The sequence below is a fragment of the Micropterus dolomieu genome, linkage group LG11 (assembly GCF_021292245.1).
Source record: "Micropterus dolomieu isolate WLL.071019.BEF.003 ecotype Adirondacks linkage group LG11, ASM2129224v1, whole genome shotgun sequence".
Lineage (NCBI taxonomy): Eukaryota > Metazoa > Chordata > Actinopteri > Centrarchiformes > Centrarchidae > Micropterus > Micropterus dolomieu.
Window position 1 is genome coordinate 16,748,785 of NC_060160.1, and position 23,686 is coordinate 16,772,470.

The 23,686-nt window shown below is 40.5% G+C and overlaps 5 protein-coding genes across 14 annotated transcripts; 3 read left to right on the top strand and 2 right to left on the bottom strand.

Moving 5' to 3' along the window:
* The first annotated feature begins 635 nt into the window (after positions 1 to 635).
* Positions 636 to 2,708, top strand: LOC123978559 (protein FAM181A-like). The gene is made up of 3 exons (XM_046061840.1): positions 636 to 912; positions 1,016 to 1,308; positions 1,433 to 2,708. The coding sequence occupies exon 3, from the start codon at positions 1,493 to 1,495 to the stop codon at positions 2,273 to 2,275; it is 783 nt and encodes a 260-aa protein (XP_045917796.1). The 5' UTR covers positions 636 to 912; positions 1,016 to 1,308; positions 1,433 to 1,492; the 3' UTR covers positions 2,276 to 2,708.
* Positions 2,650 to 8,345, bottom strand: LOC123978557 (ankyrin repeat and SOCS box protein 2-like). 2 transcript variants are annotated; one of them, XM_046061837.1, is made up of 9 exons: positions 8,008 to 8,345; positions 7,717 to 7,900; positions 5,180 to 5,349; positions 4,898 to 5,053; positions 4,540 to 4,785; positions 4,285 to 4,456; positions 3,475 to 4,069; positions 3,227 to 3,380; positions 2,650 to 3,079 (listed from the first exon to the last, which is right to left on the bottom strand). In XM_046061837.1, the coding sequence occupies exons 2-9, from the start codon at positions 7,836 to 7,838 to the stop codon at positions 2,949 to 2,951; spliced, it is 1,746 nt and encodes a 581-aa protein (XP_045917793.1). In that variant the 5' UTR covers positions 7,839 to 7,900; positions 8,008 to 8,345; the 3' UTR covers positions 2,650 to 2,948. The 2 variants fall into 2 exon arrangements, with proteins under 2 accessions (XP_045917793.1, XP_045917792.1); XM_046061836.1 differs by lacking the exons at positions 7,717 to 7,900; positions 8,008 to 8,345 and adding an exon at positions 5,691 to 6,189.
* Positions 8,346 to 11,320: 2,975 nt separating this feature from the next.
* ddx24 (DEAD (Asp-Glu-Ala-Asp) box helicase 24) lies at positions 11,321 to 23,623 on the bottom strand. Of its 7 annotated transcripts, none has more exons than XM_046061831.1 (15): positions 23,506 to 23,623; positions 22,408 to 23,288; positions 21,835 to 22,308; positions 21,594 to 21,747; positions 20,440 to 20,955; positions 19,751 to 19,826; positions 19,429 to 19,617; positions 19,216 to 19,345; positions 18,072 to 19,120; positions 13,616 to 13,716; positions 13,431 to 13,516; positions 13,205 to 13,295; positions 12,999 to 13,127; positions 12,077 to 12,116; positions 11,321 to 11,879 (listed from the first exon to the last, which is right to left on the bottom strand). In XM_046061831.1, the coding sequence occupies exons 2-9, from the start codon at positions 23,282 to 23,284 to the stop codon at positions 18,849 to 18,851; spliced, it is 2,688 nt and encodes an 895-aa protein (XP_045917787.1). In that variant the 5' UTR covers positions 23,285 to 23,288; positions 23,506 to 23,623; the 3' UTR covers positions 11,321 to 11,879; positions 12,077 to 12,116; positions 12,999 to 13,127; positions 13,205 to 13,295; positions 13,431 to 13,516; positions 13,616 to 13,716; positions 18,072 to 18,848. The 7 variants fall into 7 exon arrangements, with proteins under 7 accessions (XP_045917787.1, XP_045917785.1, XP_045917788.1 ...); XM_046061829.1 differs by having other exon boundaries at positions 13,611 to 13,716; XM_046061832.1 differs by having other exon boundaries at positions 12,913 to 13,127; positions 13,611 to 13,716.
* si:ch1073-416d2.4 (coiled-coil domain-containing protein 42 like-2) lies at positions 11,678 to 14,198 on the top strand. The gene is made up of 9 exons (XM_046061839.1): positions 11,678 to 11,935; positions 12,045 to 12,090; positions 12,257 to 12,433; positions 12,536 to 12,693; positions 12,776 to 12,858; positions 12,994 to 13,166; positions 13,251 to 13,361; positions 13,442 to 13,558; positions 13,633 to 14,198. The coding sequence occupies exons 1-9, from the start codon at positions 11,829 to 11,831 to the stop codon at positions 13,810 to 13,812; spliced, it is 1,152 nt and encodes a 383-aa protein (XP_045917795.1). The 5' UTR covers positions 11,678 to 11,828; the 3' UTR covers positions 13,813 to 14,198.
* On the top strand, positions 14,096 to 19,191 carry LOC123978560 (ubiquitin thioesterase OTUB2-like). Of its 3 annotated transcripts, none has more exons than XM_046061841.1 (6): positions 14,096 to 14,229; positions 16,885 to 16,965; positions 17,065 to 17,183; positions 17,269 to 17,353; positions 18,096 to 18,287; positions 18,380 to 19,191. In XM_046061841.1, exons 1-6 carry the CDS (start codon positions 14,215 to 14,217, stop codon positions 18,584 to 18,586), a joined length of 699 nt encoding a protein of 232 aa, XP_045917797.1. In that variant the 5' UTR covers positions 14,096 to 14,214; the 3' UTR covers positions 18,587 to 19,191. The 3 variants fall into 3 exon arrangements, with proteins under 3 accessions (XP_045917797.1, XP_045917798.1, XP_045917799.1); XM_046061842.1 differs by lacking the exon at positions 14,096 to 14,229 and adding an exon at positions 16,666 to 16,756; XM_046061843.1 differs by lacking the exon at positions 14,096 to 14,229 and adding an exon at positions 16,697 to 16,802.
* Positions 23,624 to 23,686: the final 63 nt, after the last annotated feature.

The following is a 23,686-nucleotide window of genomic DNA, read 5'->3' on the forward strand; positions in this document are numbered from 1 at the left end:
AATTGGCCTTTTCAGCTGAACAGAGAGGTGAAGGGAAGAAGAAGAGAGGAGAACAATAGGGGCCCACTGCCTCTCCAGGAAAAGGGGGATGCACCGCCTTAAGAGATAGACCAATCAGAGCCTATATAGACCTGCAGGGCTCACCTCAGACAACCCCAAACTGAGTGAATGAGGCAATCAATCATGTAGCCTGCAGCTCACTCAAAATAAATGGCCTGTAGCCTTAATGTAGACTGCAGAATATTTTTTAAATTATCTGTCCTGCTGCTATAGTGGTTCAGGGGATATGCCCTGAAAGCAGCATAGTGCACAAGCACGAGGTGTTACTTAACAGACACACTGTTTCCTCACATCTCACTCTGCGGTTCAATGGGACGATAGGTAGGCCTACTCTTTTCTCACTTCAATAAGGGGATGAAGCTCAATTAGCATTTCACAAGTCCCCTTTTCCTCCTCCATTGCAACATTCCCCGCGGAGCCCCTGCTTTCTCTGGGGATTGTCCTGTTTTGGGCCCTTGTTGCCGTGCCGTTGGCAGGGTGACAGTATTCGAGTGTGCAAACTTGTGCTATTGTCCGCGGGCCAGAGGGAGCCATGGAGACCCCATAATATGACACAGGAAAATGTTTGCTGATGGCAATTCTATGGGCTTTGTCCGACTCTTTCTCCTTCATGACGACTCGATTTAAGTCTCTAAATGTTTGACTACAAATGCAGGAGTGCTATCCAGCTCCTTTCCCTTTGTCCCGCGAGGTTTGAATGAGTAATTCAGCCTTTGTGTCGCTCGATTGAGGGGGCAAACAGAAAGACAAGATTCTTGAGCGTTCAAGCCCCTTTCCATGGTTATGCACTCTTTAGATCCCCCCCTCACCAAATCCTACAGCTGACATCAGTCTTGGGGAGGGTATCAGGGGGTATCTATGTTACAAACTCAACTTTAACAGCTCCAGAATAAATTTACAATGCTTACCTATTTCAGCTGAATTTGCACTTATTTTTATTCATGCACACTTTTAGGAGAGGATTGGCCAACGCGCCGAATCACAGCGTAGGAAAAATATCGCATCCCCTCAGCTGCTTTTTCCAGATCTCCATGACAACAATTTGCAATGGTGAAGAATTCGATACCGGGACGCTTGGAGGCTGATTGGGGTGCATTGTGAGGGGCCTGGGGTCGCTGATTGGTTCAAGGAAAGCACCATAACTACAAGGAGTTTATATTCATTCAACTTGTTGAAGTGCTCCTGCTGCAGCCTGGAGAGAAGTCTGTGCTTGGACTGTGGCTGCGAGAGAGACTGAAGTCAGCAGTGGTAGGTTATTACTATGAAAGAAATATATATAAATTGAGAAGCTTTCAGTGCTGGCTTGAGGGCAGAATTCCTGAGTAATGCGCAATTACGCAAAGTCTAAATGTGTTTTCTAATTTTCCTTTAGATCTGGATGGTGGACTATAAGTTATAACATGGACTGATTTGATCAAAATCTTTGGCAAAGATGGCAAATGCAGACAGTGAGGTCAAGACGTTGCTGAATTTTGTGAATCTGGCATCCAGCGATATCAAAGCGGCCTTGGACAAGTCTGCTCCGTGCAGACGCTCTGTGGACCACAGGAAATATCTGCAGAAACAACTGAAGCGTTTCTCTCAGAAGTACTCCAGAGTGCCAAGATGCCACACGCTCAGGTCTGCTGAGTATGGGTGCACCAAACCGGTGGGAACAGCTCACCAGAGGGTGAAGGTCGCAGAGAAAGCCAGTTTGGATGCTCAAGGTGTGGAGAATATGGGGAGCGTTGTAGAGCAGGTGCCCATGAGGAAACGCCAACTACCTGCCTCATTTTGGGAGGAACCGAAGTTGACCCAAACTAAGAGGGAGCACTCACATTTAGGATTGAGAAAGAACCACACGGGCCCATCTGAGGGCAGTGAAAACGAAAAGAGGAAAAGGAGTTATGATGATGATGCTGCAAAGGCCACTATGTCTGCGTCCAGTCGACGCAGCTCTGCGGACAAAGAGACGCTGAAACTGGACCTGACCTCTCATCACTGTGTGAGTGTTTGCGGCTGCTGCCCCTTTCAGTACCACGGACACCAGGTCCTCCACAGTCACATTGTTGTCCCCCATCCGCCTCTGGGAGTGTGGAGCAAAGCAGCAGGGACCCAGACAGAGAGACCCGAGCATCCTTATGGACAGAAAATTCACACGCACGTTGTGGTCAAACCCATACCGACCAAACCATCTGTCCCTTCACCGATCTTCAGTGTGTTTGGATTCATTTAATTACCTTACTAATGGACCAGTCACACAAAAAATGTGCAAATAGGACTAATTATTTTCATTTTGTGTTTTACACAGACAAATCTTTCTTTCTCTCAGCATTTCTACATGAGACACCTTCTTAAGCACTTATTGGAATGCTTCATCTATTTTTATTGTTTAAATCTAAAGGACTAAGTTGCACTTGCAGAATAACTTCAATACTGTTCAAAGGTTTCCACTTTTAGGTGTCTACAGAGAATGACTGTTCTTTTTTTAAGTACCAAAAGTCATGCAAATGAATGAAAGCATCCTGTTTTAGTTTTCTCTTTCGACTGTGAGAATAGAATATGGGACATAGATTGCTTTTTTCTTTGTCCAAGGAATCTTTGATAGGCGCATTTGAAAAAATGACTTTTATTTTTAAATAAATGATTCAACTTCCCTAAAGAACTCCTTTGGGCATTAGATCATTTTCACTATCACCGAGCATTTCTGTGAAACTACAAAACAGACAGATTAAAGAAACTTAACATTAGATTGCATATGTTATAAATAGCTATTTTATACATAGAGAACAGCTTTGAGAGGAGCATTTACAGATTCAAAACTTTAGATACAACTAAAAAAAGAAACACAAAAAGATAAATTTAGTCGCATCTCTGATGCCTATAATGCTTGACGTTAATTTTAAAAGTCAGTCAGCCAAACTCAGGTATCTGATCAGTCTGTCCGGCAGAGGTAGACTTGTGAGAGATTTCAGTCTGTGTCTCCCCATTTGGGTCCTAATCCTCAATCTGCAAAGGTGTAGCAGTGGACGAGGTGACACTGTTGACAAGAAGAGAAACGACAAAGAGGATTTGCATATTTGTAGACCTCGTTTGTGTTGAATGCATGTGTGAGGAAGTGAAAAGACATGAGACATGTTTGCATGTTAGGATGTAAGTAAATGATGAGATTTTTTCTGATACATACATGACTTCCTCTTAACAGCGAGCCATTCTTCCCGGCTGTCCAGTTGTTCAGTGAGCTTACTGCACAGCTGAACATGACCAACATGCTCCAGCAGCAAGTCTATAATTGGTCCTGCCCACTTACACATAACTGATGTTGAGATCCACTCACAGAACTGGAGAAGAAAATCAGAAACAAAGCTAAATTATTCATAAAGAACATTCAGTCATTGTGAAATCCATGAGACTGTTCTTGATTATTATTCACACCTGTAATGCCCTTTCTGGTGGCTCACTGCAGTTTAAAGGTAACATATTGTCATTCTGCAATCCATTGCCGCCAGTTCTTATAGGGGATCCTCCTGATGTTGGGTGAGGGGCTCTGCCATGTGTACAGATAAAGCAGGAGAGGGCATCACAGCCATTGTCCAGAAGGCACTTGAGTAGAGGCAGATTATTCATGCAAAGTGCAACAACGGCAGGGAACGTGGTAGTATTAGCCGCCATTCTGGCATTGACATCGGCCCCTCTCTCCAGCAGTAATGACACAGTGCTGACACAGCCCTGCCGTACGGCCATTAGTAGAGGACTGACTGGGTCCAGGCTTAGACTAGCGCCGGCGTTCAGTAACACCTCTGCTGTCTCGGTGCTGTCGTTTGCTATAGCAAAGTAGAGGGCTGTTGCGCGCCGATCAGCATACTGGATAGAGTGACTGTGGGCCAGTGTGGCGTTTACATCTACACCTGTCTTCAGTAGCACAGCTGCCACTGTGTGTCTGTTGTGCTCTGCTGCCAGGTGCAGGGGGCTGATACAGCAGTGGCGGAGCCTGGCTCGACTTGTCACTGAGACAAGCAGGGACACAATCCTGGACACAAAGTGAGGAGGTTAATAACACAAAACACTCAAAGACAACAAATATAAAGCAGTTTCTATAACTTTTAGTCTAGCTCTGTTTACAGTAACCACTCTGTGGTCCATTCTGACCACACATTTTGTATCTGAGCACTTACATCTTCATCAATGTTTTCTATTATAACATTACCTAATTAACAAATTTCTAGTTCAAGTTTCTAAACTTACTCATGGTGTCCATATTGGGCAGCAACATGCAGCGGCAGCAGTCCTGAGTTAGTGGGTTTGTTGGCATCGGCGTTTTTAGCCAACAGCACTGCAACGCTTTCCTTATGGCCATTTTTACTAGCCTCATGCAATGCTGTGACACCATCACACATGTACATGTTCACATCTGCACCTACAGAAAAGCATTTGTCCTTTAAAACATTTAAAAGGGGATCAGAAACATGACAAGGAGGGACATTTTATGCAGGAAAGTACCTTTCCCTATAAGGTAACACAGTGCCCTCATCTGTCCGCGCTGAGCTGCTACAATGAGTGGTGTGATGCTGTAGGTATTAGGTGGATTGATTGAGGCGCCGGCTCTTATTAGCATCTCACAGATCTCTGTGTTGTTCCTGGATACAGCCTCATGGAGGGCTGTCCAACCCTGACCACACCGTTGGTTCACAGTGGCCCCACAGGACAGAAGGAGGCTCACCATCTCCACATTCTCCAACTCACAGGCTACAGAAACAGACAGGACACTGAGTCTTTTCTGTCAAATGCCTGGCTGATATACACTTATCCATACTTTCTAAATAGTTCTGCTGTATACAGTTGAATTTAACAGCTGTACCTTTGTACAAAGGGGTTTCTTTGTTCTTGCTGCAGATGTCAGGGTCGGCGCCTGCCTCCAGAAGGCACCGCACACATGACAAGTGTTCACAAGACACTGCAAGCAGTAAGGCCGTCTGCTCCTGCAAGGTACGTTTGTCTACTGAACCTGGATGGGCTGGAGCATAAAATATAGGCATCACACTAACCAGTTGCCTGACTTTTGAAAATATACATCCTATAGTATCACACTGAGCCAATGCACAGAACAAATGCACCCTCAATAATACTTTCAATGGCATACCTCTCAGTAAAGTCTTCAAGCACTCTGTCTGTCCACAGAAAGCAGCATCATGCAGAGATATCCAGCCATCTTTGTTCTCCTTCAGCAGGCTGTGAGGAGCAGATGTGGCCAGATCATTAACAGCCTTAACATCCCCTCTCCTGATGGCAAAGACCACGGGGTCAACATCCCTTGAAAGGAGAAAAAACAAACCACTTACACTTAAATTTGATTAAGGGTAAACTTAGACATCAGCACTGTTTCGGGGGTAGCAGTTTTGATGCAACCATGGACCTTAAATCTTTAAATTTAGGCGATTACTTAATGTTAGGGGGTCTATGTAACCTAAATAAGCAAATAATACTGTAGGATATGTTATTAATTAATTAAGAATCAAGAATCAAGATTAAACACATCTTACTCATATTCTTCTAGTTACACAGAAGACCTCAGTCGTGCACAAGGACCCCACCACACGCACGCGCACACATACAAGCAGCCTCAGTGTCTAACACCACAACAAAAGACTCACTCCGGCTCAGACGTGACGTCGCTCTGACTGTCCCCTCTCCTCCTATCTCCTCGCAGTCGCGGCAGAACATAATTACATTTACCTCCAGCATTACGGAACTGAGATAAGTATTCAGAATAGCTGAATTTCGTCATTACTGATGATAGATTTCACGGCAGTGTTTCCACACACGGCGCGTCGGCGGAGCAGCGTGCGGCGCCGAGCGGGGCTCAGCTGTGCTCTCTCAGATTATTTTGGGACCGTATTGTCAGGCCGCAGGGTGACGGGTTTACCCATATATGTCAAGAGACTCAGTCATCCAGAGATAAGGCGAACAGCACTGGAGATAATGCAGTCCTAGCCGAGTCGTTATTCACATGAAGCCTTTATGTCATTGGCTGGTTTGCACATTAAACGACCAGATAATAAAAAAGCACTAATCTTAAAGGGGACTTGTTGGTATGAATAATAAAACAAGCAATAACAATGACTATTACAGAAGAATAAAGATAGATCCACCACAATTCATGAGTTACTATTTACTTTTGAATGCCACAACTGAAAATAAATGGACTAGCCTACATCTTACTGTAACCAGGGCTACAGCCAGGATTTTAGAAATAGCTGGTGTATTCCCATTCTGTAAAACTTTCTGATATAATTTGTCGTGGACATTGTCTTTATTAATTTAACAGGGCAATTGTATTTTCAGCAAATTCAGTGCCCCAAAGTGATGGTCTAGAAGCTGTTTTAAAAAAAAGAAAAGAAAAGAGTAGCATCACTTCAGTTTGCTGTCCTGGATCCTGAAGTGGATCCGTAGAGAATCCATTTTCATCTAAAATATGAGAATCATGCCTTTAAAAACCCATCATATTCAATTCAAATCCCCAGAAACAACACTGAAGTTGTTACCTCTGTGCCCTCAATGATGGCTACAGGCATGACCATGACCTCTGTTCGGGATATTTTTACACCACAGAATATGAAATCATTTTATATCCCCTTCTAAAAAAATTATTTCCCATCATATCCCTTCTAAAATGTTCAAAATGAAGTCCTATTGAGGGAACTAGTGAGCAAATTATGTCATAACTTAAAAAAAACGGTTTTTAGCTTTGGCTGCATTTGTCTGGGAGAACTATGACACCTAATAAAAGATTCCTTTCCCTTTAAGACCACCAAAGTCACGTGGGCACAGTAACATAAGTATTCATGTTCATGACCTCTGAACTTCATGTGTCTAAACAATTGCACCTGATATTGGCTTGTAACGGACTCACTAAATCATGTTCAGCGGGCGGTATTTTCTCCACAAGAGGGGGGTGTTTTGTGGCTGACACACATGACACATCTACAGGAAATTAAAGTCAAAGCAGCAGATATGTACATTTCACTGTCGCCTCTTACTGATGCAGAAAGTAATATCTGCTGCACTCTTGCAGTCCACCTGCAGGCAATACCTATTCAAGCTGTGGTATTTTTAAAGTTTTAGATGTAAAACATGCTACACACTAGCTGAAATTAAATTTTTTTATAATAATGTAATGTCATTTTGTCCCCTTTCGCTTCCAGAGTATGTTAACTACTCTAGCTTGTTGCTCTAAACACAAATGTTAGATTATAAACTATTTTTTAATCTGATTTTATCATTTATTTCCCTCACATGACCCAGCTTTAACTTTACACTTATTTCCAGGCACTCCACCATAAGGGGAGTTTTTTTTATGTCACATGTTTAGTCACATGTACTGAACCTCACATATTTAAATAATTTCACAAACACCCAAGTTTCTATATAATTTTCCTTTCTGTTTGTTTTAACAACAATTTTTGCTGATCAATTGTAGTACAAATGTATAACCATTGATTTATGTAGAACATGACCACTGTCATTTTTAACCACATAAATAACTAATTTCAACATTTCAAAGGGATTACTCAGGGATCCTTTTATTATAACACATTTGCAAAGGGAAATCTCATGGGCATGTGCATACTTTATATTACCTCTTGTAAAAAACTGCCTCATAAAGTAATGTTTTCTCACCTGAGCAAGATTACTCTCGAGTTGGCTGAAGTGTGGAGACTCAGAGAGGAGACAGCCAGCCTGTCTTTGATATCACTGTTTAGTCTCTGGTAAAGAGATCTGGATGTGTTGACTGCAATCATCGCAGAAGGAAGTGTGTTGTCTAGTCTGAGGACCTGGACATCCAACAGTGCTCTGCCGTCTTCTTTATATAGCAGTGATGAGGATGATGATGATCCAGACCAGAAGATTAGAAAACCAAAGTCACAAACACTAATAGCAGCAATTGTAAAAACAGGTACAAACACGTACTATACAGTCATTCTGTATGAATTAGAGACCAAGCTCGTTTGACAGAGCTGAAGTCCGCACTGGGAGACATCAGAGAACTGCAGCTCAGGCGATGAGGATAGATGCCTTTTAAGGGCATGTTCAACTGTGTTTGATTCCACTTGATTCTGCTGTTCCAGAGACAACACTGATGTGAGGTCGTGTGTGGTGCTACAGTGAGTTATGCAGCAGAAATATGACATTAGAATAACACATAAAGCTGGAGTTAGTTTATTTGCTCAACTATGACCCTGCTTAATCGTTTAAGAAAATACAGTTGAAGATGAAATGCACAAATACATACTGAGAGAGAAATAGGAGAGATGTGAACACATTTGTATATTTTAAAGAAGTATGAACCATAATTCAACTCACCACGTGACAGTGTTCCTGGTTCCTCATTCACAGTTGCTTTAACATTAAAAATGTGTTAGTCCACTTTTATAACACGATCTAAAATCCTTCTGTTCTATCAGCTCTTACTGTGACATGACAAAGTGTGAAAATGTGCTTGAGGAGAACATAACAATGACAGCTGATTCTCTGTTTCACAATCACCTCGTCGGAAGTGTGTGTGAAAAATGCTTCCTGCATCTAAACTGGAAGTAGTCTCTGTTTTTTTTTGTGACATAAACAATCATATCTTTTTACAGCTGGAGGAACGAGTCTAGGTAGTCTAAATTTCTGTGCAGCTTCAACAAAGACAAACAACGCTGAAAGTTGCCCCATACTTTGATTCCAGCTAATGCTACAAAAAGGCCAGCTAGCACCCACAGTTTAGTTTTATGTTCAGTTGAAATGTGACAGAATAATGCAGACACAGCAAAGTCACTATACATTCATAAAAATAAATCCAAAGCACGATCGTGGCACCATGTAGCTCTAATCAATCATCAAACTAAATATGTAAAATATAATATGTAGATTGATGCTAGTGCATGCATTTCTGTCAAACGATTAAAAAATGTTTCCTGCCTATATCATTAACATTCAAACTAGAAGATATGAAACCATATTGATCCCTCCACCTTCATTAATTTAAATGGAGTGGACAAAATATTAGAAACACCTGTATAGCACAATACAATTAAATATCACTACTTTCAGTCTCCACAAGGTTATTGAATCAACACCTCTAAGAAAAACTGAACATTACAACCGTCACAAAGGTAGGGCTGTTGTATAACACAATAAGAGAGAATAGTGGAACTTCTGTGAGGTGGTATATAATTGCAACAAGGAATTTTTCCTCTGAACATTACTAGCACTTCTGCTTTCTGTTTATACAGTAATTATAGATCTTTTATCTCAAGCTGGTCTTAGCAGGAAATGCATGCAGTAGGTGACACTTTTACCATTAGGAATGTCTCTGCTCCATTTAAGTGTCTTAAGTGTTTTTTAGTTTGTTTTTTTTTTACAGCAGACATTTTGACTTGTCATTGCAGGTGTGATTAACAACCACAGATCATAACTTGTATCAGCAACTTTTCTCAGTGAGCAGACGTACACAGGGCCTACTATTATTATCCTGCTATCTCTTGGCAAAACTAATTTGAATGCCACACTCATTAAATTAACATGTCATTTTTCTGTTATGACATGTCATATCAAATGTCCGCTATGAAAAAAGGTCTGTTAAGTCTTGTATTTCTCTCATATGTCCCCCTCCATTCAAAGACGTGTTTTGCTAATTGTTACTTCACTGTGCAGAATGCTGTATGTGCAAAGTTTGACACATTTATCTGCTAAAAGAGGAACGTTTCTCTGTGCTTACGTCAAATCTGAGTTTAGGGTTACATTTCTTATGAGCATGACTGCGGGATATCACAACTAGTTTGGAAACCAATCATGGTTCAATATGCAACTTACACAAGGGTGATGTGGAAACGAGAAAACCTCAGAGCACACACACTGGGAATGGACGTTTCAATGAAGTAGACACCTTGCATTCAACACTTAAACTTTTGAAATTAAAAATATGAGAATATTCAAAGTTTCCGGACTTTTCAATGAGGGGGAAGAAGGCTAGTAGATGCAATGTAAAAAACAAGTTAAGTTAACTTTTTTTGTCTAAAAAAAACTTATAGGACACAAATGATCATTTAGAAACAAACTATTTCTTTAGGCCTATGTCTAAAAAACATGAATGGGGATCTTAACCTTTTCATGCATGGTGTCCACATCTGTGGGCAGTTAACTCCATTTTATGATAATATATCATGGTTATGTTCTCCGAGCCACTTGAGGACAGTGTCAGATGATTGATAACAATATTGTAAAAGTGGTTCCCATCTTGTATTCCAAATATTCATTGCTTGATGACCCCATCAATCCAAGACTAGTAGTGATGGCCATTTGCTAAATGCCTCAGGCAGATCTGTACAAAACTTTTAAAGAGATCAATCGAGGTAAAAACAAAATAGCCCTAGTATTATGTACAGTAAAGTATGACTGACGTTTTTATAAACGTTTTATAAACTAAAATGTAGTTTTTATGCACCAAATATCAGCTGTCCATGTATGTGGACGTCATGCAGTGGAGTCAGATAGCATTAAGTCATTAAGTCTGATTTCTGTAACCTGCTAGTATATCTATTCCACTTTTTTAAGGTGATAAATTGTATTATAATAACACTTTTAATAAATATAAGAACATAAATAACAATGCATAGTGGATATTAAAGCATTAAATGGCAACATATGACGGCTTTGCAGGTTTTCACATGAAATAAGAATAAGTAGCCCTATTGTACTCAGTTTAAACTAGAACTATGTAATTGTTACATCTGGGATGTTGATATGTTATTACCGAGATGATTCACTATGAAGTTAGATAAGGATCAAATTATGCTACTGGGTTTCCGCAAACATGTCACTACAGTTATAAATACTACAGTAAGTGTTTTTCCTCTGAAATATGTGTTTTTATGTAAAGCACACCGAATTGCACATGTGTATGAAATGCACTCTATAAATAGATTTGTCTTGCCTTTTAGTTTTCAATAATAGCTTAAATACATACAATAACATGACATAAAAAACATAGGCCTAATAGCTATTCCATATTGTCAGGTGTGGCATTTTACACCTTTGTTGCATTGTGACCACATACCTGGACAGTTAAACAATCTAAAAATAAAATTTTGGTCCAAAATATATAAAAATAAATAATAACAATAAAATAAACAAATGGATTTCCATTTTAGCACAATGTTGAGTGATAAAAACAGGCTATTCTTTAAAAAAATCTAGGTAGGCCTAATGTTTTTAATAATTTATGCAAGAAATGTTAATGGAAAGTTGGAAAGCAGGAGCCTTTTTTATTATGCTTCTATTAGGCTTTTAGTATCATTCCATATCAATTGTCGGCCATATCTCACAGGTAACGTCGGCAGAGAAGCAGAATTTATCATGTGAACTCTTAAGGAGTTGATAACTGTGCATCCCAAACCTGATCTGGACTTGAGGCAGCAGCAGTCCATTGTTTGCTCCTCTATGCAACTTGGTTCACGGGAACCAGGCCGGAGTGGGCGCTCTAAATGTTCTGCTCCTCTCAGACCTCTAACGATCTCATTTCTATGCCTCTCTTCAGTCAATAAAACTGAACCGCCTCCTCGGCAGTTGCCACGGAGAGCCGATCCCGATCCATTCCCTGTTGTCTCGTCCGCGTTTCCCTGACAACGTCTACACAAATCCAGGAAAACATCCGGAAAAGACCCTCTGGTCGTCCCTTGGATCTTCCGTACGTGGAATAACTGCAGGATTTGGTTATTACTGGACAATAGCTTATATTTTCTAAAAACATGACGACTTCTCCCCTTCCTGTCTTGGATAACAGCGACCCTCGTCTAAAACTGACGGTGGAGAACAGAAAAAGAAATATTTTTGTAACACAGTCGGAAGACACCAGGTTTGCCAGTGCTTTTATTAGCCTATATAAACTTCCATTCTCTTTAAAACCCTTTTATGAACGTTTCTATTGAATAGCGTTGTTATTACAAAATCTATTTTCTCCTCAGACATAAAAAGCAGGAAAATGTCAACTACATACCTGTTGTAACAGAGGTAAGTAAAAAGGATTTGTTTTCAACCTGTGGAATTAAGAAATAAAATTTATAAATACAGAAAATTAAATTTTTGTTGCCTGTGATGATGACTCACTTTGTAGGATCTTTTAGTGCATGAAAAGCCTTTGTGTTTATGCAGCTAATTGTATTTTTCACATGTGCAGACTTCAAGCAGAGTCCTTGAAGCAGGAGTGAACACTTTGCAAAAGACTCTGGTTCTGAAGAAACAGGCTGAGTTGGATGAGGTGGACAAGCAACTCGCATTCAAACAGCAAGAGTTTAAGAGCTGCTTGGAGGCTCTAGCTCAGAGAAGGTCTCAACAGGAAAAAAAACAACAGCAGGTGACTTGAAACCACCCAAAATTACAACACAAGAATGAGGGAGTGGATTTCTGTCACTGGCAGCATCCTAAAACAGTTTTCCTTTGGGGTTTGTTTACCCAGACTAAAGAGAGGGCGATTAAATTTGAGAAGTTTGTGGCTGAAAATGAAGTGAAGCGACGCCGAGCGCTGAAGAAGTATGAGGCTGCACGGGAGCAGAACATATCGAAGCAGAGAGAGATAGAAGATCTGACAGAACAGCTGAAACAACTCAGGGCCAGGTAACAACTTTAAACCAAAGCCTTCATATGGTAATACTGAATGTCACATTTGACCTCAGATTTACCATGTCTCAACTCACAGACAGCATGTTTTAAAGGAGAGAATGGCAAAATACAAAATCTATGAGGACTACTTGATGAAAACACTGGATTATCTCCCCAGCAGTAAGTTCAGAACTGACATGTGTTGCATTTCATGAGTGACACCTTTACATCTACCTGTTCTGCTCATCCTTATGAGTTATTTACACACTGGCTGTAAGATGGACCAAACTGCACAATCTTTTTTTTTTTCCCCAGTTTACCTTGATAATGGGTCTGAATCTTTGGTTATGCCCATTATTCGGCGCCATGAGACCCTGTCCATCACCCACCAGGAGCTGCTGCAGCGATTGGGGCGTCTGGAGGATGAGGTGGAGCAGGGCCAGCGACTACTGCAGACCATGAAGCAGGAACACAGCATTAAAAAATTGGTCAGACACAGATATTCACTGCAGTTTTTCTTAATTACCAGTGCTTGAAGGAACAACGTATTCAAGTTTTTGTGTGTGTCGCAGTTGATCAGTAAGGAACTGTCTGAACTCCAGAGTGAGTTGGAAACCCTCAAAGAGAAGAACAAGCAGACAGAGGTTAACCTGCTGATGGAGCAAGGCCTGTCCAGAGTGAAGGTGTGCCTTCAAGATTATGAGTTGGCAATGACCCTTAGCGTATTTGCAGATAGGAGTTTTGATATATACTTATCACTCAGGTTGAAGAAGTGGGAACTTTGCTTGTGGCCATCAACAGCCTTGCAGAGCAGTGTTATCTACCAGCATATGGACCTCTGGAAAACATGAACATACTGACAATGATGGACATGGTGAAGGTAAAATCTTCATAAGTTGTTGTTACTATGCTAATAATTTAAGCTCCTTGACCTAACCACAGATTTGATTTCAGGAGTACATTGTGGACAAGGCAGACACAGAGAAGAGAGCGAGGAGACTGATGGAGTCAGGGTCTGCAATGACGAGTAGAACAGCTCTGACAGACAAAAAAGAGAGGGGATCAGTGAAAAGCATCGGCAGTAAAATACAAATCAAAAGTAAAGTCAGCAGAAAGAGTGAGACAATGAGTTGATGTACAACCTTTAGATCTCAAGTTTGTTGTGTCAGAAAGTTCATTTTTGACCTTGGAAGTAGTAGTTTGACAATAGCTTACTTTTGAAATGTAACAGAACATGACAACATGAAGACTGTGAGATGCAGTGGACATTTTAGATATTTTTGTTGACATTTAAGAGTTGTTTGACTCAAATTGTGTGAGTTTGTGTAACAGAGGCTCAGTGTTCAAAACTCTTTATGGAAAATCCTATACACCAAATTTTGCACTTTTATTCAGCTTTTTAAAAATTTTGACCATTGGAACTTTTGTATTTGTGCATTTTTACTCTGTGTATCTCTGGAATGGAATAATTGTTGCATTTTAAAAATAAAATGCTCGCAATCAAATAATGCAGACAGACAGCACGGAGTCATCAAAATGGAGTGTGACATGGTATGTATGCAATTTTCTCAGATTTAAATCATACAAACAGCCATTTAAAAAAGATTTTCAAAAGTATTTTAAAACAAAGAGTGAGGATATGTTGTCACACTTTTCACACTGTCTAATATTTACTGAGCACAGTACATCACAATGGTACAAATGTCATACCAAATGAAAGAATGAAGTCTTGGGCAGAAGTTTTGTATTCATTACATCTTCATATCTTATCTTATATGGAGTTGTAGACTGTTGAATAGAGAGTGTGCACTTGTGACAGTTTGCCCCATCGGCAGGTAAATTGTCACACTGCATTGGGTAAGTTGTCACACTAGATTATCTAACAGTTAGAACACTTAGGCACAACGTCTTTCTTTGAACTTGAAAATCAAACGTTCTCTGGAGTGCAAATAGATCTATGGTAATTGAATGTAATGCTGCAGATAACTTGCTTAAATGCATAACTTCTTAACTAAACAGATGTGGTGTTTAAACACACACACACACACACACACTAATGCAACTAATTTTGCATTTTTGTACGATAATCAGACGTGTTTAGAGTCACAGTTCTGGCACACATAAATTGCCTGGCCTGAGGTGCAAGCATTGCAGGCACATTTGTTGCATTTGACACACTTAAACCACGTCTTCTTTGGAATACTGTATGAAAATAGCTCCGCATAGATGAAGTCAAAAGAGATGTCAGCAGCTTTTGATTGATTTGTTGTTCAACTTCACCTGCCTGGCTGCCTTTAGCATCATGTCAAGTGGTGTATTCTCTGTCTTCTGCTGATAATTTTCGTCCTTCCTTCAAAAACACATTCCTCCTTGCAAATAATAATTACAGGCTTATTTGTGTACTACCCTTGTTGCCTAACTAAATTAATAACTGAATGATGTAGTGTGTGTGTGTGTGTGTGTGTGTGTGTGTGTGTGTGTGTGTGTGTGTGTGTGTGTGTGTGTGTGTGTGTGTGTGTGTGTGTGTGTTTTTGTTTGTTTGTTTGTATCTACTAACACACTACATGCCTACAGAACAGGAAGTCAAATTAGATTTTTGACATAGAGCCTCTAGTGTTGGGAGTTATGAGCAGTGTGACAACTTACACACGAGACAACTTACCCTGCTCTCCCCTACAGTAAATATAAAGTAGTAGATAATCTTTCCTCTTGTATCACATCATATCATGCAGGGCCAAGTGTTGCGCACATGTGCATTTCCCATTCTGCATCTAAACACCAAATGTTAGCAGCAAAGCAAATTCTGGCCTGCTCCATGTTGTTCGACACTGCCATACAGGTTTTCTTACAGCGTTGTAGTGCAGACAGTGATCACCATTTGATCACCAACTAGCTATGTTGTAATGCTTCTCCTCTCGACAGTGCAGCTGAAGCAGCAAACACGTTAATCCTTTTATTAATTCATGCATGGTGCAAGTAAAGTAATTTTAAAGGCGGGCACGTCTGGGTGTAGAGGTTTTGATCGATTCATATTGCCCCTGTTTGATGACTGATGTTGATGACTTGTGATGAATATTTGATATTTTATGATCCTGTAATTTATTATTTATTTTCAATGTAAATTGTTATGTTTTTTAATCTGCAATCCTGTTAATTGTGCTGCTGCCTGTCCTGGCCAGGATGCTCTTGTAAAAGAGATTTTTAATCTTTTTTAAAAGATTTTAATCTAAGACTTTGTGGTTAATTAAAAGGTTTTAATAAAAATAAGAAGAATAAGAAGACGAAAAAGAAGAAGAAGTAGTATTTCATTAAAGAGGAAGGGTACCTCCAATGGACTGTTTGACACCTATACTTTCAGGGATTCCAAGCACACCCACTTACTGATGACCAGCAGTGGACAGTTACATTTACTAGTAGTAGCCCAGTAGTACATTTATTCAAGTATTTTACGTACAGACAGTTTTGAAATACTATTACTATAGGCTACTATTGAGTTTTTCCATTTGATGGAGGAAATATTCAACTTTTCACTACACTGCAATAATGTGACAGCTTTTATTTGTTACTTTGGAGATACACATCAACACATAAATGATGCATTATTGTATATAAAATAGTTAAAATTAGCCCCACCTCGACCTGATAGGTTGAAATACAGTATAACAGTGTGATATTTTAGGTACAATTTGCTTAATCGTGAGTAAGATTTTGAATGTAGGATTTTACTATTAAAGTTAGTTACAGTTAAGTAGGCTATTGCTAATTTGACTTTGCAGTAGCCTAGAAGTAACAGGGAGAAGGCTAACCCACAATAATAGGCTAATGTGGCTAGCCACGTTTTGAGCTAAAACATGTTACACTAGTTTCTATTTTTACAATGATTCTTCGGCTCAATGACTTTTCGTCTACAAAAAGTCATTTACAAAGGCATGTCTCCAGCATTAATCAAACTATGTATTCTACTGTCCCTTTAACACGAACACGTGGTACCTGCAAACATCCGGTTTGCAGAAAAATGGAAATACAATTGCAACAATGTTTTGACACACAGCGTTGACGCACGGAGTCTTGCCAAATTGTAATTACGCTTTCATACATCGTTTCCATGTTGTTGAAATGCGGAGGTAACGTTATGGCGTGTGGCCAGCCGACGATTGAAACTGCTGTTTGGTCTCGTAGTTAGTAACGCTGTTTGTTTGTCGACAGATGGAGGCTGGCTGTCTTGTCTCGTCCAGGGAGGACATTTCTTCGCTGTTTCCTGAGCTAACGCCGGGTGCCAAATACAAAGTAGGCAGGGGTGGGTTGGTGTACTGCTGGTGGGCATAGTTATCCCTCTTAACTCAACGAATCCACCATATATTAATCACACCTATTGTCCTTTGTTAGGATTTAAGCAGCCAGTTTTCCTCCGTCAGACAAGTGAGCGGGGATGGGAACTGCTTCTACAGAGCCCTCTGCTTCGCACACTTGGAGTCAGTCCTACACAATGCCAGGGCTTTGCAGAGGTCAGTTGTCGCCATCAAAGCCATTTGTCCCAACTGAAGTCGCTTCAGATGTATAGTGGCGTTGTCTTATTGGTTTCACTTTCAGGTTTAAGGAGAAGATTATTCAAACCTGCCAAGACTTGTCTTCTGCGGGATTTCACGAGAGTTCCTTCAAACACCACCTCAACACAGTAAATACTGCGTTTCATTTTACAGTCACACCATTTAGGCTTTCACCTAAAAGATAGCATTAGGTCTTTAAAATAAATGACACGCTTAGATAAGAACGATAAGGTAATATATAGATAGATGGATAGAGAGAGAGAGCAATGGGAATCAGAAATCACTGTAGACAATGTCAAACAAGAACAGGAAAGTTAGGCAAAAGACAAGCCAATTTAAAAATTGGAAAAAAAGGTAGGCCTACACAAAGCTATGACAAAAGTGACCTGGGACCTATTTGTACGATACACTCAAAATTCCAGGATGGGCCTTTGGGTAGAGTATAGTACAAGATCGATGCAAGTTATATCTAACTCAACTCAGTTTTCTAAAATCTTACTGCATAACGTCATTTCAGTCACACGTTATCTTCCAGAATGCAAAGTCACTTTTCTAATATAGCCTACTGTTATTGTACTTGAGCCTGCCACAGTCAGTCCACCATTTTAACTAAAACATGCAGATTTTTAAAAGTAAAACATTCTATATATTTAGAGGGATAATTTGTAACCATCTGAAAATCTCACGTTCATGAATGAGGTAAGTACTTACACATAGCTCCTTGCTGTGTGTGATTAATCTGGTAGTCCAGTTATTAATAAAGTGCAGCGAATGAAATCAGATTATACGAGGCACACATGTACAATTAGGAGCAAGAGTTTTTGTAATACCAATGAGTGAAAATACCTAATTGCTGCTGTTCCCATGAAGGTCGTAAATGTAGTTGAGCAGTGCCAGGCTGATGAGCAAGAAGAAAGGCTGCTCAGGCTCTTCAATGAACAGATGACCTCCGACAGCGTGGTGCAGTATCTCCGGCTGCTCACGTCGGCACACCTGCAAAACCATGCAGACTTCTTCTGCAACTTTGTGGAGGCACCCAATCTACAAGCCTACTGTCAACAAGTTAGTAACAAGTTGTTGCTGCCATCTAGTGAAAAAATTGTCAAGGAAATGCAACTGTCAGGTTTGGTAATGTCTTTGTTGTCTTCATTCAGGAAGTCGAGGCTATGGCGATGGAGTGTGACCATGTGGACATCTTAGCTCTTTCACAGGCCCTGGATATTTGCATTCACATCGTCTCCATGGAGGGTGATGAACAGCAGTTGGCTCATCACATCATTCCAGAGGGTGCAGAACCCTCCCTGCACCTCCTCTTCCAAACGTCACATTATAACATTCTCTACCCACGACCTCAACACTGACCAGTGATCCAGTGGGACTCAACTCAGGAATATTGACATTGGTTGAAAAAACAAATAATCCCAGCTGAGCTTTAAGACACTTGTGAAAACAGATTTTTATAAAATCTTGCAGTGTACAGCGTATTGAACGACATCTGGAAATACAATTTTTGCACATTGTGCAATAAGTATATAAATGATTTGAAATGAATTTATGTAAACAAACAATTACATAAATCCTGTCAAAGATGGACTTTTAAAACACACATTCCCCATTAACATGTCACTGCTGCTGTTTTTTCTTCTGCTTTTTCTGCTGTGGTGGAACCCCTTTCTTTAACTTCTGTTTCTCCTCCTGTATTGAAACCCTGGTAAGGGCACTTTCCATCCCTGCTAGAGGCATGTGAGGCACGGAGAGCTTTCCCATTTGAGTGGGATACTTGGTCTTTGTCACGTTCTTGAATATAGGCTGGCAGATCAAATGCTTCAAATGCTTTTTCATCCCCTTTACTATCTTCTGCTGCTCTCTGTCACCGTCCTCATCCTGTGCTCTGCCTGTGGAGATAGATTGCATATTTAGTTGTCTGTATTTGAACATTTTAAAATAAAGTGAAAACACTACTGGAGATTTTTTGCTGTGTTGGTCTAACCAATTAAAAGATCATCATCCAGGTCCACCTCCAGGGCCTCTGCTGCTTGTCTGAACCAGGAGTTGTGGTGCTTCTCTTTGCTATTGTGGAACTCAATCTTCTCTATCTGTCTGGCCAAGTTCACCCGTTCCTGTGGAGGAACACACGACAATCAAAAATATTAAATATAATCTTCAATGTCCCATAAAGACAGGACCTAATGCTGGGTCTCACCTTGATTGCTTCCATGCATTTGATCTCTATGGGGAACATGGGAAGGTCCTCATCCTTCCCAAGGGCCTTGTAAATCTTTTTGAAGTTCATCATGTCATCTGGGCCTATTAGCAGCAAACTGAGACCCTCTTTGGTGGCTCTTGCTGTTCTGCCACTCCGATGGACATAAGTCTCAGATGTCCTGGGAACCTGGTTTGGGTTACAGTTAAACAGTACCCCTCATTTTTCATAGGTCACAATTAATATGTTTGAATAGAAGTACTGGTATAAACGTTTTTTTTTTGTTTAAATAAATAAATATGGAAAAGTCAAAAAAACTTACCTGGTAGTGAATAACATGCTGAACATTGGGGATATCCAGTCCTCTTGCTGCCACATCAGTAGTCAGTAGAACACAACTGTAAATAAAAATTTGAAATTTAAGCGCTGTAAGGAATATGACAGTGAGGACGTGGCTACTACTTATTACAAGAACCAAATAAATAATCTGAGCTTAAAATACATATCTCAGTGTGTTTTATTTATATTATAATTCTACATTTTTTGACTTCGATTTTTAAATTTTTTATTTTATTTTTTTAACCAAGGGAGACCTTGCCAAGATGGTAGCAACAACAGCGCGAGTACAGGCAAAGAGCCCTCAAGTTATTTCTCCACCCTCCACTTTGAGTGAATAAGCTCTTCCCCATTAAACCCCACCCCAAAAAACTTGAATATCTTGCTTATTTTAATAGGCGAAACTACTGTGATTGCAAACTTATAACATAAATAAATAAAATACATAACATAAATAAAATCAATATATAATGATGAATGATAAAACTCTCCATGATGGAACTGGATATGGGAAACATAATCCAGAGCTCTTCGCACATACCTGATAAAACCTTTAAGCCTGTAATTGCAGGTAACAGGTTTTTATTTTTCATCATATGTACACAATTACAAGATTAAGTCCCATCCTAAAGAAAATACCTTCAGAACACTACTCCAAGTGTGTGCAAAACTTACCTCTCCCTCTCAGCAAACCTTTCCAGGTTTTTGAGGCGTTGTTTCTGGTGCATGTTGGCATGAAGCGGCAGAGGAGTACGGTCCAAGATAACCAGCAGGGAGTTCAGTCTCTTGATACATTCTATACTGTTGGCAAACACCATGGTGCGGCCAGGATACTGGAGCAAAAAGTAGTAAAGGTAGAAGTCCTTCTCCTCCTTCTGACAGTGGATTCGTGTCTCAGTCAGGGTCTCCACAGTTGCCTCCTTCCTGGTCAGGTCAATGATTTTGGGTTTGGACTTGATGCCCACTTTCTCCATGAGAATTTCCAGCTGGTTCCTCTGGTCCAGATTCTTCTTCTTCTTCTTCTGCAGGAGGCGGGTGGGCAGGCTGCGAGCCATGGTCAGTGTGGCCGAGAACACAAATGTTTGCCTCGTGGGATTAAAGTGCACGGTGTTCAGCATCTCCAGCAGACTCTCCAGCTCTGCAAAGTGGCCTCTTTCAATCATGCGATCTGCTTCATCAATGACCAGGCACCTGTGGAAAAACAACTGAGAGCAGTTAATAAAAGGTAGCATGAACCAGTGGTACCAGTTTAGCTTTCAAACATTTTGCTGCTGCCTCTGCCATTTGTTTGACAATGACGGCACAGGGACCCCTCCTACAAATAACAATAATGTGCATGGTGTCAATGCTAGGTGTCTCAGCAGTTGTCCAGCGATAAAACCTGCGCAAGGAAAGCGTTATGAGGATTAAATTTGCGGTGTATGTGAACACAGCATTAAGGCTATGGGATGTTAATCAAAAGGCATGGATATCTTGGATTGTTTCTTCTTTATACCATTCATGCACCAGTAATTTCAGAGCATTTTAGATGAAGTATATATTTTATCTGTGTTTTACATCTTGTATAGAAATGGGCTAATATGGCCCCTCCTGACTGGCCTGTAAAAATCCAAACACGCTCCGTATTAATGTTTCACTCTAAATATGAACATGTTGCGGTAAAAAAACATTTATGGCCATCCACCGACCTTTTACTGGCTTTGTGTTGTGATGATGTGATCATAACAAATTAAAAATTCTGATTTCCAAATTATTGTAATTCAAAACTCTTAATTTGTACTGATTAGTGAACTGTATAGTTGGTCAAGGAGGTGTGAAGGGTGACCTACCTGAGCTGTCTCAAGTTCAGCAGATGTGGATGCCTCTCCTTGATCAAGTCCCACAGACGTCCTGGAGTGGCAATAATGATCTCTGGTCTTCGCTTCAGCATCCTCCTTTGTTTCTGTTGTGCCATTCCACCCACCACTATCGCCGTTTTGATTTCTGCACAACAGCAACATCTTCAGTATCTAGACATTAATAATTCTGTTAAATTAATTTTAAAACAATTTTAAAACTTGAATGACTTACCAGAGAATTTTGCGACAGCGTCAATATGGTGCTTGACCTGAACAGCCAGCTCCCTGGTGGGGGTAAGCACCAGTCCAAGCAGAGGCTGACTCCGACTACCAACAGGGTTTTCTTCCTCTTCAGCGGTGGGCTCAAAGTCAAAATCTGCATTTTCGATTACTTTAACACACCTAAGCCTCTCATCATCATCATTTTCTTCATCTTCACTGTCATGTTCATCTGTGTCATCTTGATCCTGCTCTGTGATGCTTGCACCATCTTCTTCCTCAGACTTCACGTCGTCGTCCTTGTCTTTTTCTATTGTGGGTTCAGCTGTGTCTCCTGACTTTGTGGACTCATCTACAGATGGTAAATACAAACTCTCCACCTCTCTGGTTGGTTCTGTGCAGTCATCAACAGGCCTTTCTGAACCAGCCCTCCACTCCAGGATAGTATGGATCATGGGAATGCCAAAAGCCAATGTCTTCCCACTTCCTGTAATGTCAGTGCTTACATGAGCTTCACATATGGAAATATGAGGACAAATTGGTCCTTATTGGACCAAAAGGTATTTTATATTCTTGACATTCTTACCTGTCTCTGCCGCCCCCAGGATATCCATACGATCTCTGATAGCTGGAGGCAAAGCCAGGGCTTGAATAGGGGTTGGTGACCCAAATCCAAGACTGCTCAGTGCCTTCAGCACAGGGGAGGGAACAAACAGGTCCTTCCATGCACTCACATCAGTATTTTTGTCATTAGAGCCATTAAGTGCTGCATTTGTCCAATTCTTTTGCTGCTTTTTGGGGAGTTTTGTCACTTTATGTTGAGCTGATTTTTCTTTTTCTAGAGTCTTAAGTTCTGATGGAGACTCCAGGTTTGGCTGTTCTTCTGGGACTGTATCTGTTTCTTTCTGCTCCTTCGGTTTCTTTTTCTTTTTGTTCTTCTTCTTTGCTAGTTTTGTTTGGGCATCAGGTTCTGAGCTAATGGCTGCATGTGTTAATGTGTCTTTTTTAGCAGCTCCACCTTCATCTCTCTCCCCACCTGCATCCTCCTGTGTGACTTCTGCAGAAATTTTACCTGGTTGGGCTGACTCCTTTGCAGCCAGTTTCTTATTTTTCTTCTTCTTTTTGGCGTTTTTCTTGGCTGGTTCAGCTGATTTATCTCTCTCTTTGGTCGCCGAGTCTACCTTCTCTCCAGCCTCCTCTCCCTCGCTGGCTTTTCTTTTCTTCGTCTTCTTTTCCTTTTTCAGTTCTTGTGCTGCTTTAGCTGCAGCCTTCTCGGAGTCTATCAGACTGTAATTTGTCAGCTCTTCAAAACACACCAGGCCCTCCAGGCCCTCCTCGGAGAAGAGACTAGGATCAAGTTCTATGGCTTTCCATTTGCCTTTCACATGGATACTCCGTTTGTCCTTTTTCTTCAGCCCGAAGGACATATGCTTATTTTTCGTCTTCATCTTCTTTGTCTTCATTTTCCTACAAATAAACACACTAACCAGGTTACGCCAATATGTTGCCTCCCATAAACTGCGCTGTTAAAAGTGTATGAAGTTAGCTAGTAGTAGCAGCTGGGTGCCGAGGCTCTGTAACTACATTTAAAATGCACGTAAATATAGCAGATTCGATTGGCTTGGAAAACCATAAACAACTCTACAATAAGTAGAAATAAAAACACATATTTAAAAAGTACTACCTTGACCGTCTGTGGTTTCTTGAAATGACAAAATAGTGTTACAAACGATAACATTTACGCATGACACGAGGGGGCAGCCATGACAGTGCCGATCACATGGTTTGAAAAACTTTATTTGACAGTCTATGGGTTACACACACACACAGTGAAGTCATGTAATCTAACATGTACACACTAAACT

Coding starts and splice junctions, on each gene's coding strand:
- LOC123978559 (XM_046061840.1), top strand. CDS start 1,493: ATGGCAAATGCAGACAGTGAGGTCAAGACGTTGCTGAATTTTGTGAAT.
- LOC123978557 (XM_046061836.1), bottom strand. CDS start 5,824: ATGACGAAATTCAGCTATTCTGAATACTTATCTCAGTTCCGTAATGCT. Junction 4,786..4,897: donor AGAAACCCCTTTGTACAAAG/GTACAGCTGTTA, acceptor CTGTTTCTGTAG/CCTGTGAGTTGGAGAATGTG. Junction 3,381..3,474: donor CACCAGAAAGGGCATTACAG/GTGTGAATAATA, acceptor TTTCTTCTCCAG/TTCTGTGAGTGGATCTCAAC.
- si:ch1073-416d2.4 (XM_046061839.1), top strand. CDS start 11,829: ATGACGACTTCTCCCCTTCCTGTCTTGGATAACAGCGACCCTCGTCTA. Junction 12,694..12,775: donor CTGAAACAACTCAGGGCCAG/GTAACAACTTTA, acceptor CTCAACTCACAG/ACAGCATGTTTTAAAGGAGA. Junction 13,362..13,441: donor AAGGCCTGTCCAGAGTGAAG/GTGTGCCTTCAA, acceptor CTTATCACTCAG/GTTGAAGAAGTGGGAACTTT.
- LOC123978560 (XM_046061841.1), top strand. Junction 16,966..17,064: donor CGCCGGGTGCCAAATACAAA/GTAGGCAGGGGT, acceptor GTCCTTTGTTAG/GATTTAAGCAGCCAGTTTTC. Junction 17,184..17,268: donor AATGCCAGGGCTTTGCAGAG/GTCAGTTGTCGC, acceptor TTTCACTTTCAG/GTTTAAGGAGAAGATTATTC.
- ddx24 (XM_046061835.1), bottom strand. CDS start 23,284: ATGAAGACAAAGAAGATGAAGACGAAAAATAAGCATATGTCCTTCGGG. Junction 22,309..22,407: donor CCTGGGGGCGGCAGAGACAG/GTAAGAATGTCA, acceptor CTGACATTACAG/GAAGTGGGAAGACATTGGCT. Junction 19,121..19,215: donor GGATGATGATCTTTTAATTG/GTTAGACCAACA, acceptor CTATCTCCACAG/GCAGAGCACAGGATGAGGAC.